The 18,703-nt window shown below is 44.0% G+C and overlaps 2 protein-coding genes across 2 annotated transcripts; one reads left to right on the top strand and one right to left on the bottom strand.

Moving 5' to 3' along the window:
* The first annotated feature begins 891 nt into the window (after positions 1 to 891).
* On the top strand, positions 892 to 3,926 carry LOC127330991 (glyoxylate/hydroxypyruvate reductase HPR3). Its single transcript, XM_051357075.2, has 2 exons — positions 892 to 1,408; positions 3,262 to 3,926. The coding sequence occupies exons 1-2, from the start codon at positions 953 to 955 to the stop codon at positions 3,796 to 3,798; spliced, it is 993 nt and encodes a 330-aa protein (XP_051213035.1). The 5' UTR covers positions 892 to 952; the 3' UTR covers positions 3,799 to 3,926.
* A 2,371-nt stretch (positions 3,927 to 6,297) lies between these two features.
* On the bottom strand, positions 6,298 to 8,896 carry LOC127330987 (uncharacterized). Its single transcript, XM_051357072.2, has 2 exons — positions 8,423 to 8,896; positions 6,298 to 8,301 (listed from the first exon to the last, which is right to left on the bottom strand). Exons 1-2 carry the CDS (start codon positions 8,652 to 8,654, stop codon positions 6,626 to 6,628), a joined length of 1,908 nt encoding a protein of 635 aa, XP_051213032.1. The 5' UTR covers positions 8,655 to 8,896; the 3' UTR covers positions 6,298 to 6,625.
* Positions 8,897 to 18,703: the final 9,807 nt, after the last annotated feature.

The following is an 18,703-nucleotide window of genomic DNA, read 5'->3' as shown; positions in this document are numbered from 1 at the left end:
GCCTCGCCGGCGGTAAGCGGGGGAAAGTGTTTCGCCTCCGGGTCGCCTCCCTTAGTACTGTAGAGATAAGGGAGATGAGAAGGGGGCAAGTGGGCACGTCATCTTTCGTATGTACTTCAGTCCAAATCAACAAGCATGCCAATTGTCAAAACTTTTTGTTGAGGTGGAAGTTTATAGCTCGGTCGCTCGGTACGGTATCGAATATTATTTTGCCGTCACTTTTCTGTTAGCAATATCCTTTTGCCTGACACTCCCTTTGTCTCATCGTCTGGCACAAGCCGAAGGAATGGACTATATTTTCAGTATACGAATAAATGATTTATCATAAATAATGTTTTTCAAGAGTTATAAATTATGTATTTGTTCCACCCACCTTTTGCCAGTATTCTTCAAACTGAATGTTAATCCGTTCGAGGCAAACGCCAAACAGACGCAAATCAACAGATTTGGACTGCATATATGTGGGACATGAACAAACAATTTGACGTGATGTAGTACAAATTGCCGCAAGTCCCTAGCTAAACAGAACACCCAGATCAGGGAGAAGACATTCCACGAAAAGTACAAATGATTCAGCACCAGCAAACTAAACAAGAAACAATATCTTCCTATGTGTGTGGGTGGTGTTGTGTTGTACCGAACCTTATGCTGTGTGGCTTTATCTATAAAGCTGGGCCGATGGGCCTTCTATTTAAAAAAAAATGGGTATTTTACTCTACAGTCAGATTTTTTTTCTATAGCCCAAAAAAGAACGAGTTTTCTACCGAAATTTTGCACGGTTATACGGACCATCTATACATATTCCCAAAGAACTTTGAATTTTTTTTTGCAAATCAAAAAGTATACTTTTCAATTTTTTCAACAGAAGGGCACCATGCACCAGTGAGCGAGTGCTCCAAATCACAGAGCATATCTGAATGAGGAACTTTTCCCAGCTTTCAACTGGTCAAGCATGGCATCGGCCGGCTGCATGCCGGCCATCTTGCTCTGCCGCCGGCCTGAAGCGTCCTTCTCCGCCGCGCTTCGCGAGCGCTTCCGCGTTCTCGACTTCCTCGCGTCCGGCGAGCCCCTCCCTACCTTCCTCGCGGCGGCCGCGGCCGCGCCGGAGCCCCCGCGCGCTGCAGTCGTGACGGGCGGCTGCTCCGTGCGCGTTGACGCCTGGTTCCTCGACGCCGCCCCCTCCATCCGATGCGTCGTCAGCACGGGCGCCGGCGTCGACCACATCGACCTCGCCGAGTGCGCGCGCCGCGGCGTCGCCGTCGGCAACTCCGGGGATGTCTACTCCACCGACGTTGCCGACTACGCCGTCGGCTTGCTGCTCGACGTGCTCCGGCAGCTTTCGGCGGCGGGGCGGTACGTCCGGCGCGGGTCCTGGCCGGTGCAGGGCGACTACCCTCTCGGATCCAAGGTCCGGTACTCCTTGTTTGTTTACTTAGCACATTCCTTTAGTTTATTTTTCTTGTTTCTGATTGTTGAACTATTTGTAGGCAAGATTATATTACTAGGAATATGATTGAGAGAAATTTAGAGACAATAAAGTACTACTGTTTTTGATCCAATAACTTATATTGGTAAATGATCTGTTAAGAGAAGCACATCTCTAACTGGATCCTCATTTAGGAACATTTGCCTTATGATATGTTAATTCGACAACATCAACTGTTACATTGGAATTATCCTTATCCATGAGGCAACGGCATAATGTGCAACTATATCCAAGTCACCTCATAAAATTACCTCCTTTTACCATCAATTGCTGAAGGATCAAAGAAGCTTTGTCTTTGAGGAGTTTACATATTGCTATTCATATTTGTAAAATATCTCCCTCCCTTGCTTGTACTCATCATATCTCAAGATGTAATTAGGTAGGTAGGGTTTCACTCAAGCATCATTCTGAGCTTAAACAGCACATTCACAAAGCTAGCGGTTGAGGATGGGTCTTTCTAGTTAGTCCCCAACTCCCCATGTGTCTGTTCACACCCTAATATTTGCAATACCTATTAACCCAAATCCATTTCTTTATGCAACTATATAGATCTCTCGGATCCAAGGTCTGGTACTCGTTGACATTGTGGCTTCTTCTATTGTTTGCTTTGCTAAATACTCCGGAGTACTAAATTTCTACAACAAAGTAACTCGGCGTGATTCTATTGTTAGCTTCGACATTCCTTTAGTTTATTTTTTTTTCTGATTGTTGAATTTTTTTAGGCAAGATTATATTACCAGTAAATGATTGAGAGGAATTTGGATACAGTATACTGTATTTGACTCACTAATTGATCGCTAAATGATTGAGAGGAATTTGGAGACAGTATACTGTATTTGATTCACTAATTGATCGCTAAATGATCGAACTGGAAGGGGTCCTTAATCTTTGTTGAGTTTACACATAGCTGTTCAGACTTCTAAAATATCTCCCTCCCTTGCTTGTACTCATCATATCTGAAGATGTGATTAGGTAGGGAGGGTCTAAATCAAGCATCATTCTGAGCTTAAACAGCACCGTCACAAAGCTAGGGGTTGAGGATGGGTCTTTCTAGTTAGTCCCCACGCTTGTCTGTTGACACCCTAATATTTGCAATACCTTTTAACCCAAACCCATTGCTTTATGCAACTATATAGACCTGTAACATATCATAGACAGTACATAAACCAATATATCAACAACGGCAGTTTAATTTTGTGAAGCGAACAGCTTCTATCCAAATTTGCTGTTTGCAAATGTACTTGTTGCAGACTCTGAATAGAATGATACCAGAAAGCGGTGGCAGCAGGATCATTGCTGGTTAACCTCTTCTATCATTATTCCATTTAAGAAGCTCAGGATGGAAATTGAGGGCAATTACCTGCAGATAGAGGAAATGTCACGTTAGAGTGAATCTCTGTTCAGGTTTAATTATCAATTGTGTTGCTACAAGCGTCATACAAGTATAAGGAATCGAGTTTAAATTTCACAAATTCCTCGTTATATACAAGTCTGGAAATAACCAGCAAATCGAGGGTCGATCTTTATAATATATTAAAGGTTAAAAATCCTCTTTTTTTTCTTCTTTTCATTAGAGGTGCTATTGATCTTATTCAGTTTTTTCTTACAGTCTGTACCTAGCCCATTATTCTGTATGTTTGAATGATTGCATTCACAGTCTGCCAACTAATTTATACTCTAGTCGTCCAATAAATTGCATCATTTGGTAATGAACAAAGACATTATTCTTTGTTCTGCAATACAAATTTATAATTTATTTGTTTCATTGGTCTCAGCTTGGTGGCAAGCGTGTTGGCATCATTGGCTTGGGAAACATTGGCTCTCGGGTTGCAAAGAGGCTTGAAGCTTTTGGCTGTGTCATCCAGTACAACTCGAGAAAACCGAAGGATTCAGTCCCCTACAAGTACTTCCCAAACGTTCACGATCTTGCTGTAGAATCCGACATGCTCATTGTCGCATGCGCGCTGAATAAGGAGACCCGGCATATTGTGAACAAGAATGTGCTGGAGGCCCTTGGAAAGAGCGGTGTGATCGTCAACATTGGGCGAGGATCGAACATCGATGAGGAGGAACTGGTCTTGGCACTCAAGGAGGGCAAGATCGCAGGCGCAGGCCTTGACGTCTTCGAGCATGAACCCAAGGTGCCGGCAGAGCTGTTCTCCATGGACAATGTGGTTTTATCACGCCACATAGCGGTGTTTACGAAGGAGTCCAGGTCGGATCTCCACGCGCACACCATCGGCAATCTTGAAGCTTTCTTCTCCGGTCAGCCATTGCTCTCTCCAGTGCAAGCTGATTCTGTAGTGCAGTGAATGCAATTCAGGCCACTCAAAGTAGCTTGCATTTTAATGTTGTTGCTACCACATTGAGTTCTTGCACTCTTCCTCAGAGAGCAGTGCACAATATACTCTCCGTCGTAATAAATTTTTATATTATGGAACGGATTGAGTACATCATTATCATGTTTTTAGTCATGATCACTTGCAGATATCTAAACCTACCTTGTGTGGTTGCACAGAAAGAGCAATGAACAGATTGTGTGGTTGCAAAGAAAGAGCAATGAATCAAATAATATGAATCTTAAATTTGAAAACCTTCATAACTAGATCTCTGGAAGTTGAACCATATTCTTTAAGAAAATATTTGTAGCAACTAGCCCAGGAGAGACCCATCACACTGCTACAGCTCTTAGTCTTGGGCAATTAAGAAGCTAGATCAGTAAAGGAGTAGTTGAGAGAACGACAAAACCTCATGGGAAAAACCTGGAGCTAGCTATGTTGTCCAACACTGAAATTAGAAACAAAGATTTTTATTTTATTTTTCACCAATGGCAACAGAACATTGATTATTATCACGGAGTACTGTCAACAGCTAGTTGTGTAGTCGTGGAAGTGAATACAGGTATAATCAGGTAATTCAATATACTTGTTACTATTCTACAAAGGAAAAAAATAAGGACAATTTGACCCTACAAATTACTACTTAGGCTCACTTTGGTCCCTTAACTTTTGAACCATGGACCATTTTCTTACTCCGACCTTCGTAGTTCAGTGCAAGTTAAAAAGTGTGTCAACTGTCAAGTAAACTCGTTGAGATGGAACTTTAGAACTTGGTTGATGAGCATATTTTCCAATCAGTTTTCTTTTAGCAATAATTTCCTTTTTCTTGGCAAAACGAAGGGCCCAATTATTTTTCATAACGATAAATTCCATTTTATATAATCTGATTTGCGCCCTACTTTCATTAATATTTTTGAAACAGAATGGTAATCACGTGGATGAACATTGTGAACCGGTCGAGGCAAACGCCAAAGAGATGCAAAACAACAAATTACTATGTGGGACAGGAACAAACAATGTGACACGATGTGGTACAAAATTGCCACAAGTCCCCAGCTAAACAGAACACCCAGATCAGGGAGAAGACATTCCACGAAAAGTACAAATGATTCAGCACCAGCAAACTAAACAAGAAACAATATCTCTGCTTTTCACACGGTCCTTGAATTTGACGATATGTTTAATTAATTAAGGCTAATACCATTTCCCCACAAAGATGCTAACCCCTTTCTCCCTCTAGATCTCCTTTCTTGACAACTAAAGAAAATGTACCGCTGGTACTGATGAGATAGTTAATACACTGCTGCGGATCGATTCTAGTACACCGGTTCAAAAGCGAGTATGTTAATTTAGTTGCCCTGGTACTAATGTTGACAGTATCTCCATCTGCCTCATTTGTCCCTACCACAAGGTACTGCTGCTGCACATTATGATGTCCAATGCTGGCCGTTGAGATCTACATTCAAAACGATCTAATTGCATTCAGGCTGAAGCATATGCCGTCCCATCGGCAAAAAATAATTATGTCGACATTCTTGACGATGTGAACAAGTTAAAAAGAACATACTTTTCGGGTCCAAAGTATTGGTTGTTTTAGTATTTTCAGCTTCATCTATAAAATTGATATCTTCTTACAATTTCAGCTCGGAATGCAGCTTCAAAGCCTATGAATTTCCTTATTTTACGCCAAATTAGTCAAAAAATAGTCTTATAAGCTTAGTGCATATTGTATTTGAGAGGAAAAGAGAAATTATTTGATATTAGAGTCCACCTACATCTAAATCAACATTTTTTTTTATGTTAACATGATTTTGAAAGGTCCAACTTTATCTTAGTGAAAAGTGCAACTTCAGCTGACTCAAAAGCATGGACAAAAATAGTGCTCTATTTTAGAATTAGTAGCATATCTGGAGAGTCCACGGATTTTTTTGTTTTGCTCGCTATGGCACTATTTACGAAATAGCATGCTATATCGCACTCAAACTTCATGGTGTGAAGAAGTGAGCCTAGCTTACTTGGTTAGGAAGTGGATCTACAACCCAACCAGATTTAATTCCCAAGGATGAAGTTTTGGATTCTTATTATTATTTCAAAAATATTAATTTGGTTTCTTTTCCGAATAAAAAAATTACATCGACAATGGTGATCCTATGCTATGTTATTGCCCAATGAGATGTTTGATGTTAGGCTTCTAGAAAATTGGCTGTTTTTGATGAAAGGAGTATATTTTTGGACTATATCATTTATTTTACTAAACTAGAGTTGTACTCTCTGGAAATCAGTTTGGGCAAAAGGAAAACTATAGATGATTTAGGAATTAGGAAAATCATCGAGTACATTACCAATTTGCTAGGCATTTGTGTGAGACTTTTAAATTGCATGCATTTTGAAACCGAGGCACAACACAATTTCTTCGTAACTAATACTCTCATACTAATTTTCAATATTTGCGAAAAGTTCGAAAGGCGGTAGTAAAAAGATATATGTTGTTGCTAAAATTACATGGATGATCCATATATATACACCCCAAATGCCCAAGTAAAAAAAGGAAAAAAGTAAAATGTGGCAGAAGACAAACTGTGGTCATGTTCTACCAGGAGTAGTAAACACCAACAGGGATTTGAATGCACCCTTCCTGACACCTGTCGTCATCAAGGCCGTTGAACAGGGATCTGACGGTCCACAGTGGCGGTCGGTTGGTACCGCTCTGCCCACTGCATGGGTGTCAGCGCCCCCGCTGTTTCCGTTGGGATCAGCCGACGTCACCCGGCGTCACCTGCATGGCCGCCCCAACGGCCGGCTACCTCGATGCACGTGACGGCGACCACGACCAGGACGACGGGAGAGATTCCCGGAGGAGCGCGTCCAGGACCCACTCCGCCACGTCGTCGGCCACGTCGCCGGCCTCCTCCGCCACCGCCGGCTGGTGTACCAGCCCGCGCACGCTCCCGGCCGCTCGGAGGTCGGCCTCCACCAGCGCGTCGATGTCGCCCACCACCCTGCAGTCCGCCGCCGGGAAGGACCTCACCTTCTCCCACACCTTCTCCAGCAGCGCCGGCCCGTGCAGCCTAGGTGCGGAGGCGCCGTCGGGGAGGAGGAGGTCCGCGAGGATTTCTTGCGTGAGGTGGAAGATGAGCTTCCGGTTCCAGCGGTGCCGCAGTGCGCCGAGTTTGGGGCTGTCGTCCGTCGGGAGGTCCAGCTCCAGCAGGTGGAACACGATCGGGTCCACTGGCGATGACGGAGAATGGCCCTTGAATGACCGGGGAGACGGCAACGGCGTTGTGCGCATGAACCCGCCCCGCTCCAGCACGGAACGCAGGTAGCCGTACTCGGGGTTCTCCTCCAGCGGCACCGGCGCTGTAGACGACGACGATGTGGAGGCGACGCCGGGTTGGTTGCGCTGGTTGTGACGGTGGCCGACGGAAAAGCTCACGGGCGCGGCGGGGGCGGGACACGGTGGTGCCGCTACCGGAGACACCTGTTGGATTGTTGCTGCACTTGTGGCACCGGGCTTCTTGATCCGCGTGGCGAAGCGCTCGCACCCGTCCGGAGGTCTCTTGCACTTGACGGCCTGCGGCGACAGCGGCGCCGCTCTGACCGGTGCCGGATGGTCCGGTGGCGGCGGCGGGGGCGGCGGCCGCGACGGCTTCGCGCGCAGCGGCGGCGGAGGCGGCGGAAGCCTCGGGGCGTGTGGCAGCTGCTCGACTTGCGCTCTCGCCGACAGCGGCGCGGTCGGCTTGACCGCTGCCTGGACTTGGACGAGCACCATCCGCTTGTCTTCCACCACCACCACCGGGCTGACGTTCTCCTTGTTGCTCGCCGTGGAAGAAGGCTGCTTCTTGGACTTGTTGCGGTTGGTGACGGTCTCCTTGGCCTGCCTGACGATCTCGCGCGCGTGCTCCTTGGCGTCCCGCCGCCGGTGCCCGGCGTCTCGGTCCTTCCTATCCTTCTGCTTGGAGGAGGAGGTGGGGGAGGAGGGCATGGACATGTACTGCGCGGCCCGGTCGAGCACGCTCTCCTTGAGCACCTGCAGCGACAGCCTCGGGCGGTCCACCACGTCCCACGCCGAAGCCGACCGCGCCGACGACGCCGACGCGCGCGGCGTGTCGGGCAGCGACCGCGCCTCGCTGGCGCCGACGTTGCAGCTCAGGCTCCGCAGCGGCTGCCGGTTCATGGACTCCGGGATGACCCGCTTCTTCTTCTCCTTGACGGCCGCGACCGTTCTGGGGTTGCTCTTCTTGAGGCTTGGCGAGGGAGAGGGCTCCGGGAGGCCGTCGATGCCCATGAGGCGCGCGACGAGGCTGGGCGTGCGCGGGGTCCCGGCCTCGGAGGACGGCGCCGTGGCCCTGCTCCCCGTGCTCCGCCGCCCCGCCACCGCCAGCGCGTCGAAGGCCGGTAGCACCTGCACCCCGATCTGGATGTCGCGGAGCTCGTCGCCCTCCAGCTCCAGGCTGTTCCTCGGCGCCTCCAGGCCCCCTGCATTTCAAGAATCGCATATTCCAAATGAAACCACCGAGGTATATGGACGGGCTCTGCCGTGACAACCGTTCCGGCAGCATTGGCAATTGCAATTAGAGTTATCAATAGATTACTGTACCTTTCTTGTGGCTGGCTGGAGATGAAGAAGAATTGAGGTGGTGGGAATTGGATAGGACGGCGGCGGCGTGGAGGTCGGAGGAGGGAGGGCGGCCGACGCAGCCGGCGCCGGGGGCGAAGATGAGGTGCACCATGGACATGCATCCGGGGCTGTTGGCGATGGCGTCGGCCGGGAGGCCCCTGGGCGTGGCCGGCACGGAGCGGCTGCGCGAGTACCAATGCTGCTTCTTCATCTGGACTGACTGAGCTGAAACTGACGAGCTATGTATGCTCTCCCTACTCCTGTAGCTAGATTGATGGTGGGAAGAGTTCGAGCAACGAGCTGTTGCTGCTGCAGCTGGGAAGGAACAGAGTAGTGAGAGTGAGAGTGAGAGTGGCTCGAGTTTGAAGCTTGAGCTAGTGGCTGTCAGGTGTGGAGTAGTTAAGCTCAGCTAGTGGCCGGGGAGTGACGCTCGCAGAGCAGGCAGTACTAGTGAGTGATACCAGGAGGCCGGGAAATCCGGATCCCCAGCCAGCCGCTCTGCGGAATATTCAGTGGGAGGGAAAATCGATTTCAGAGCAGGAGAATAGCAGGCAGCGAGAGGAAATTTCGAAGATGCATCGGGTGATGGGACTGAGTGAAGTGGACGGATCGGGCTGGGGAATTGTTCGTCCGTCCTTTGCCGCCGGAGACAGTGTTACAGGGGAAAGTTGTTATCATGCAGGCTGATGCTGATGCTGATTGGGATTCCACCTGGTGGTAGTAGAGCGCGTCTTTCAGAACCCCCATGCCATGCACGCACCTACTGGACTGTCGCCCTCCATCCATCGGTTGAGATGCATTAGTATACTCCCATTTGTTTTCAAAAAACGGATCTTCCTACGGCTACCCCCTTGGTGGGCCCACGTGTTTTAAATTTGGTGGTATACCCTTCCCAGCTCGTGCACGCGTCCATGTTCAAATCTTTGTTTGAACACTACTTATATCGATCTATCTCAAGCATAGATCTTTGTTCCGAATTTACCATTTCAAAAAATGAAATTACTGTTCAAAAAAAATTACGAAAAAAATCATCCTGGTAACAGCGGTTACAATTTCAAAAAACCAACCACTTTACCGTAGGATTTTTAGAATTTTTTTTACTTCAGCGCTATAACATAACAAATCATGAAACCGACGTGTTGGATCCCGTTGTCAGGATGACGTGACTTGTACATGTTGTAGGGCCTTCGTACATTATAAATCCTAAATTTATGGGCCTCATTTCATTCTTCCCCACGTGACGTGCTCGTCAGCTAGGACGCACCATCGTCACCGTCCCAACCACAGGCCGGGGAGGAGGGGGTTGAGGGCAGTCTACCTACTGCAGGGAAACGAGGGCGGCGCCGTTGTTGGAGGCCCACATGACACCGGAGAAGGAGGACATGTAGAGGTTGGGGACTGTTACCAACGACTCCCGCAACAACATTGGTGGCCTCTTGCCGGTCGGGGAGGAGAAGGGGCACCGCTGTCTATAAGTAGAACTTTAAATTTCGAACTTGTTAATAGCTAAGATTAATAACTAAGATCTGAGATTTTATGGTTTCCTATACTATCCTATTTTGTATGTATTTTCAAGGCCTAAACCTTCATGTAATACATGCAACTTCGCATCTACCAGATTTGGCAACAGTTTACCAACAATATTTCTGCCGCAAAGCCAGCAAACACTCCCCAGCCGGTCAGGAGAGAAGGGGCGGCGTTGTTTCGCTTCAGACAAGGAGAGCAGGGCGCATCGATCAAAGAGGAGTCGAGGCAGCGAGCCCACGTGGCCGGGCGCCGTCGAAAGGGTGTTTGTCGGGGTAGGGAGCAGGGGAGGCGCTAGTGTGAGAAGTGGGGGTACGTGGCGCTCTTGTCAGCCGTCGACACCCATTCTTTCTTATCTTGCCTCCTCCACCGCCGAGCTGATACCCTCATGGCCTCGCCTCCACTTTCTACCCCGCCTGGCACTCTCCTCCCCCAACGGGACAATAGAAGGAGCGAACAAAGCTACGAGGCACATGTTACCCCTGATTTACAAGAACTGTGCATTTCTAAGAGACTAGTACAAATGCCCGTGCGTTGCCACGGGTACTCAAATTTCATTTCTCAATGCATATATATAATTCACAACTCACTATGAAAATTCAAAACAATTCAGGGATATCATCATGTACTACATCATGATAATATTGAACGCAATAATAAGACAACATTATTGTGCATCTGCGCGATTCCAAGTTCTAGCCTTTTTTGTTACTCTTCTGCAGTAAGTCCCACACCTGTGCTCTGGACCGTCATAACTGTCAACTCAACAATCTCTCATTTGAATTTATTATTATTTGAAAAAATGTGGGTGCTACAAACACAAGTATGACTGAAGGAATACTTTTTTCTAATTAGTCTAAATAACACTTTGATATTCTTAAATATCCGGAGACAATCCTAAGTCATGGGCTTCTGCGTTAAACATACAAAAATAGATTAGCAAATCTTCAATAATGGCTGGTGTAAAAAACACTATCGCCAGACCGGTGGTGTATGTGCTAATTTTTTTTATGGAACGATGTATCCTCATAAGAGTTGGAGGGTATTTATTAAGCAAGAATTAAATTTACCTTTCATGCATGAATCTGATTGATGTCACTCTTCATAATATTATAAGAAAGGTATGTAAACTTGTGAAAGGTATCTTAGAATACTCAAATACACGATGATGATCTTGTTTACGACAATATAATGATATATTGTGTACCACTTGAAACAACACTTATGCTCTCTAGCTTTGCTATGTGTGTTGCTAAACTTCCTATGCTCGGACCATGGATAGACTCAGGAGCGAGTATGTGTGGAAAAAAAGGTATTGCATTGCGTCATTTTTCTTCCTTTTTTGTTTCTTTTGGTCACTTTTGGAGTTTCTTTGTCTTTTGTGTCTCTTTCTAAACATAGTCCACTTTGTACTTTTTTTTCCTTTTTTTGTTTCTTTTGATCTCTTTTGGAGTTTCTTTGTCTTTTGTGTCTCTTTCTAAACATAGTCCACTTTGTACTCAAGATAATATGTGTGACTAATACAAGGAAGCCGCGTGACAATAATTGCCACCAAAGAAAAATAGAGTTGCTATAAAATCTTATTATTTACAAATTACACGATCCTAACACTTATTTTGACGTGTGAAAACTGAGTAGAATTAATCGGACCAGGGGCGCTACTTGAGGAAACCTGAAAATGTAAGTAAGTCCACGCATGCATTCTTGAACAATATATGGTCTTGCTATCTGCAGCTGATTACTCATATCTTCCTTTTCTCTGCATGCATCCAACCAGAATTTTCGAGATGGCGGTCTCTAGGGAATTTTTCAACACATTCAAAATCAAAATCCATGTAGAAAGAAAAAATTTCAGAACCAAATGGTGAAATTCAAGGTCGGCATGCCAGAATGGTGTATTGGTGTTTACTGTTGTACAGAAGACAATAATTTGGTGGTGTTTCATTGTACAAGAATCCCAAGTCAAACATGAATTAGATCTCACCCAAAAGGACGGTATTACATTAGTCATATTAAACAAAAATAAATGAGCCACAAGTGATAACTGATGGAAATAAAAAAATATGGGGATGAATTAAAAGGCAGTACCCCACATGATTACTATAATTTGTTTAAGAAAATTAATAATAAAATTGTACATCACTTGTAGAAAAGATCTAGGAATATACCAAATTATTAGAAATATTTAAGAAAAGAAATATGAGATGCTTCACATTGACGCAAGCATATGCTAGAAAAACAGAGGCGGCATCGGCGTCCTCGACATGCACCAACGCCATCCTTGGATTTTACATCATCGGCTCTGCATTTTCTCGAGCAAGAAAAAGTTGCGGTCTAGCACCTGATGGATGACGCCATGATGGCCTCAGATAGAATCTGTCATGATAACACATAAGTCTTAGAATACACATTGTCTTGCTGGTGGGCCTGATGTGTTTCATGGATCTGTTCGTTTATCAGCCTGCAATCTGCAGTATGTTATGCTAGCTTATCTCTTGTTAATGTACCATGAAAATACAGAAATATATATGTTGTTGTTTCCTTTTGTTAAGTTTTTATATCAAGTTGCAACATGGAGTCTCATGAAATAGTTAGATCTCAGCTGATAACAAATCAATTTAAGAATTTCATAGTGGACAAAATTAAAGCGATGGCGGTAATCAACAAAGTGAGATCATGTACCATCTGCTCCCAAACTTCCAGGCTTCAGCAATGGCCCCGGACATCTGAAATGTATGCGGCCGGTAGTCATTAGGATAACACAAGCACGTCATTTGGGTAGTCTGAAGGGTGCTTCTTTATGCTATCCAATAGCGATGCTGCTGCTCATGAAGGTTGGCATTTGATCATAAACACCTATGAAGGCTTCAAGAGCCCTTGTTTTGGAATCCTCATGTCCACTTGAATGGCTTGTTGAATCTGCACAGAATGAATCGATAATTTAAACGATCGTATATGACAATGCATTACACGGACTAACATTCATATGACGGCTATATTACCTCATGTCTCACATTGTTCCTAAGTCCACTCTCTTCAGTATAGCCCCACCAGCCATTCCATGAACCGAACCTGGAGATTGGGATCCCTCGTTTTTCGTCAAAGCTTGATCTCATCAGCCGGCCTGTACTTGGTTGACTTGTTGGATGTCGAGTCATGGTCACTCACATCGCCTGCAAGTTTTCAACTCAGTATTCTAAGCAAACCTGTATACCTAAATTTGTTAGAACATTTCTTACCTTGATCAAAATAATCCTTCCTTCAGTTATAGCCATTTCCCAGGCTATGTGATTTTCTCTGTACAAAACAACTGTATCTACCGCGATACTACAGATTCCATACACCTGACCACATGCATCCTCACCTTGAAGAGTGTCATTCCAATATCATAGTTTAATGCAGATCATCTTCTATGATAATTCAGACTGCAGCTTTGATCTTCTTTGGAGTATATGATGCATGAAAAACGATGGAAAGATGCACAGCATATGCTAGTCCCATGAACTTCCGTTAGTTCCATGCATATTTCTGAAACTTGAGGTTCTTCTTTACTACAATATTAACCGGTTTGCTAAGTGATAAACACAGCATATGCTAGTCCCATATAGATAATCAAAATATGTGAAACCAATTCAAAAATGCTCCAGATTTGCTGAATACTAATACACCTTAACACTATCACTTGACTCCACATAAGAAGATGCAGTACAACATACTGAATGACACAAGACTGTAATGTATGTGTGAACAAACTGTAGAGCAAAATGAACCGATGAGATTTAATTTAAGATCCAAGTAAGTAATGTCTCTAGATAGGATAATAGATACAACTTTCATAACGAGAACAATCACAAGAATCGTCATTAACTACTGCTCTAGCACAAGATGTAACGATTTTAGAAGAAATGCATATGCGCTGCAATGACCAAGATCAATTTCAGCATAGGATAGACATTGAGCAACAAAATATTTTTTAAGGCCAGCTACCTTGGGCGTTTGGGAGGTGCTGGAGTCAGTGGAGATGCATGTCTGCCAGAGCGGTCCTCTTGCCATGCCTTCTGCCAGAGCAAGTCGACGATGTCGAAATTCGAATCCTTGTGCAGTGATCCTTGGAATATATTATTAATCATTTTTTTTGTAAAAGGATCATGCTAATAATATATTCCAAAACTCAATAAACTTTCACCCTTGCTAGTTTTAACATTAAGGAAAATGAGGTTTAATGTAATTCATCTCTTCACTACTGAACGCCCACTTTCTGCTAGCCTTGATTGCTACCATCCACAAATTTTCAATGAATTTTGAAATCTTGGTGGGAAATACTCACGCCGAATCATCGTGCTCGTTACAAAAATCACACCATCAGAAGCAGAAAACCAAATTAATTCCCTTCATATAATCAAAGAAAAACTTCAGGTTACTGCATATGCGTTCAGTGGGCTCTTTCATTGGCGGTCTTGGTAGATTCTACATCCTGAAAAAGGATACTGAAGTAACGTTGAACTTGAACAAAGTTGCAAATTTCGGTTACAAGAAAACATGGTCTTATACTGAACTTTAATGAAGAACTTGATGTTTTTTCAGTTAACCTTAATGTGGCACACCATCGTGACCATGCTCATTGCTCTAGTAGCAAAGTGAGAAGGGAATAATGAACGGAGCTTTAATCACATGTATTTAGCAACGCGGCAGTTGTTGAACACTATATCGCAACCTGGGCATAAATATTTAAGTTACTTTTACACTAAATAAGAGAGTACATATCACCTCTTGTACATAATTTACAGGCATATACCTTAATCACATGTGCCTATTTTTGACAAAATATTCAGGATAGTTTATTTGCTAGCGAATGGCAATAAAGAATGCACCCATGTCTTTTTACAAGTATAACAAAACACCAGCATAACAATTATTAGTTTTCAGGTCATGAAAACAGACACGATTATATGTTTTCAGGTCGGTGCTCTTTTCTTTGAAAAGACAAACACCAGCACTAAATCTATCATATTGTTACTTATGTTTGTAAAGCAATAGAAATGATAGCCATTGTTGATGCACCTAGACAATTTGGGTTAAATTAAACAATGCCAGATTTGTAGCTACAGGTTTGCCAACTAACATTACTTTGCTGCAACATGTAGTAGTGAATAGTAAATAATAATTCAGATAGATGAACTATTTTGCTGCAATGCTTCTAATGCATTTCCCTTGTGTATATAGGCCTAATGACTCTAATTTTTTTTATCTATTTCAAGGTTGGCTGGGCTTTACTACATTTGCTGTGTTTATGAGCGCCAACCATAAAAGCCGCACTTTAAAAAATTTTAGTATCTATCTCTTGGTAAGTTTATATATTTTAGTTACTAATTTAAGGCTTATTGGATTAGGATTAGTGCACTTACCAAATATTATGAACCTAGTATATCAGTAGTAGCAAAACCCTTCCCAAGAATGGTCTCATCTTCCTATCCTAAGTTGCCAAGAAACAAAAAAAAGGAAAAAAGTGAACAATATTTTGGTCACAAGGTAATGTTATAAAATGCAGTACCTCATTAGCAATGGTCCATTGCATCTGAAGAGGAAGCTTCACCAGGTGATCAAACTTCGTTCCAATTACGATTGGAAAGGCACGTTTGCAAAGAAGTTTAAAACAAAATTATGTTCAGTACAGTATCAAGCAACATAAAGAGATTCAGTATCACCATCAACTAATCCGTTATACTGCGCGTCAGCTAGCTCGAACATGGTACTGATGCTATTGCTATTACTGATTGTTGCCACTGGTTTACTATGCTGAAAGACCTAAAACCAGTCACTCTAGCCGTATCAAAAATCGTTGCTTGTCCTCATTGCAGAATCTCTCCAAGAAACATCATTTGCATATAAAGTATAACAAAAGGATTTGGTGCTAGAGTAGATGTATTATTGATCATCTACCAGCAATCGTATCAAGCTAGTAGGTAGAGTTCAGTATATGTTGCTAAACCAGGTTACTAAAATCATACAAGTCACCTTAAATAATATAAACATTCAAAAAATCTGACGGGGTGTGACTCACCTCATGGTCGTCATCCAAGTCTTCGTCATACTGATCGTTCCCAGGTTACAAGCTTCATATATGATATTCAGCGTCTTTGCCCTTTGTTTGGAGATATCAAGTTTAGGAAGATTAGAAGAGAAACCAACCGAGTAGCTCACGAGTTAGCGAGATATAGTCGTGTTGAAATATGTGATGGGGTGTTGTTAGGATCTGCTCCTTCCTGCGTGTTGGACTTGATTCTAAAAGATTGTAATATGTACTATGCTTGCTCTAAATTAATATAACTACCCATTTTTTTAAAAAGGTATTCTTCATTCTCTCTCGTGTCCTTAGATTCATCATCTTCTTTTGGTTCCTTATCCTTGGCAAAAACTAAATAATGGGAGGCATCAGTTGATAGAGATCCAACTTTATTTTGTCAAGTGAATTGATGATACAGATTCAATGAGCATAGCTGTAATTTCTAATTTATATATAGAAGTTCGTCCACATATTTCTTTCTCTTTTCCACTTTGAGTAACATTAATTTATGGATCGTCAAAATGAAGTCAATTTTTTAAATGTTTCACTAATCTCTGGATCCACCGCATTTTTTGTTTTGTGTTGAGCAAAATGACGGAGTAATTTCTCAAAGATGTCAATCCCCAGAACATGGTGCAGAATATAGTGGATTTGATCGATGCAGAGTCCACACATTGTTCCATCGAAAAATTCAGTAAAACTACAACAGCAACATTTTGAAGACATCATGAGAAAAGAACAGTGTTGCCCATCAAAATCAAAATGTTGCAACTGACAAAAGGACTAAAAGGAAGGATAGTTGGCCAGCCTCTAAGTTTCTCTACCCAATTTTTTTACCCCACTTTGAAAAGAAACTTAACGTTAAGCGATTCTGAAAACAATAACACGCTCTGACCTCTTCGTCCACTCGAGCGCCTCTAGGCCTAGATGGACTATCAATTGCGCTGATGCCGCCATCACATCATTACAGTCAAGATCCTCTAGTCCGGCCTCTTATTCAGTGTTGCTGCTGTTTCCGCCAGTAGGCACACTGCAACACTCTGAATCCCATCTCACACAACCTCTGTGTTCAACAAATGTTCCAAACTGCAGCGAAGGCACAAAACTCAGACATCACATGAGCCATATCATGAAGTGGATGAAATGGAGGGACTGGCCTGCAGGACTATTTAACACTTGCATGATTATAATGATTTACTGCACTATATCATGAGCGAACAAAAATCATAAAAATGCAATGTTAAATAGTGCAAATTAAATGTGGTATTCGACTGAGAACTGTTTGACATCTAGTGGTACACATATAATCTCGAATTTGTTAGTGAATAGACTTGCATTATTACTTTTTTATCCACATATTCTAGTTTTGCCTCACTGAGGAAGCGTGTTTTCTTGTTAGACTCGAGCAAGAAACTTAATGGTCACTGTCCTAGATTCACTCCATCAAAAAATAGAATCTTTGTGTATAGTAGCTTATTTTACAGAGAACTGATAGCTTACATCCATATGTTATCTTTTTCTCTTCGCCCCGGAATCAGACTATGCAAAGAAGATTTCTGAATGAATTTGAGCATATGTTAGAGCAACAAACTTTGGGTCATTTTTTTAGGTAAGTAGAGATAGAGATTGAGCGTAACAGACTCACATCTGCCGAACTGACAGCAACCGGTTGAACTCACCAGGCTGAGCTTGGCGTAGAAGAACAACTCGAAATAGACAAGAGCAGTGGGGAGGTAGACTTCCATGGACGCCGTGCACCAGATGGTGCATCGCCATCCCATCCATTGGGGCACTGCAAGGGGGCGGAGTCTTCTCCTTGAGTAGCTGCTATGGCTACCCAACTACGGATCGAAGCCGAGGACCACACCCGGGAGGATGCCACCACCTGCCCAGGACGCAACCCAACCGGACTCGACTCATCATATCCAGGGAGTCAGCCTCCTACCATTACCAATAACCCGGCCACCATGAACAAACTGAGATAAGGAAGATGCAGCCACACAAATCCTAGATCCAGTTTATTTGACGGGGAAACAGAAAAGAAATCTTACTCTACAACATCAGACCTCCGCACCGCCGCCTTCTGCTCTCTGACCCTCTATCTGCATTCGGCCGACGGGGCCTGCGCGGTCTTGGAGTTCTTCTGAGCGAAGGGTGTGGCCTCCACGGGACGAGGTGAAGGCGACTGCCGGCCAAGCATCGCACCTCAGAGCGTCTCGCGGTCCACGCCCCCAACGTCAGTTGCCGGCCTGACGGTGGACGTGATCGGCGCATGGCGGAGATGGGACCCAGATCAGCTGCGAGCGGTTGGTGGCGGTGGCGGTGGCAGCGGCAGATCTGGGATGGTTGGCGACGACGGTGGATGGGAGGCGGCGATGGCAGAGCCTAACCCTAGGAAGCTGCGACACTGGTTCTGTGGTTCATTTTTTTTAGAGAGGCAAGAAGATGAAGGCGATGTATTGTTGGGCTTGGCCCATTCGGTAGCTACAACGCGCGACGACGTAGTGGACGACCAAAAGGACGACGAAACGTATTGGCGGAATAAGGAACCAGTTTAGTCTTTTTAAGTAGTAGAGATAATAAAGGAGAGAGAAGACATGTTATGATCTAACTAGTGACCCCTCTGTTTCTTTTTCAAATAAAAACCCAAAACTAGAGACAATATTTCGTAT

The sequence above is a fragment of the Lolium perenne genome, chromosome 2 (genome assembly GCF_019359855.2).
Source record: "Lolium perenne isolate Kyuss_39 chromosome 2, Kyuss_2.0, whole genome shotgun sequence".
Classification (NCBI taxonomy): Eukaryota; Viridiplantae; Streptophyta; class Magnoliopsida; order Poales; family Poaceae; genus Lolium; species Lolium perenne.
This window is presented reverse-complemented; position numbering and strand designations above follow the sequence as displayed.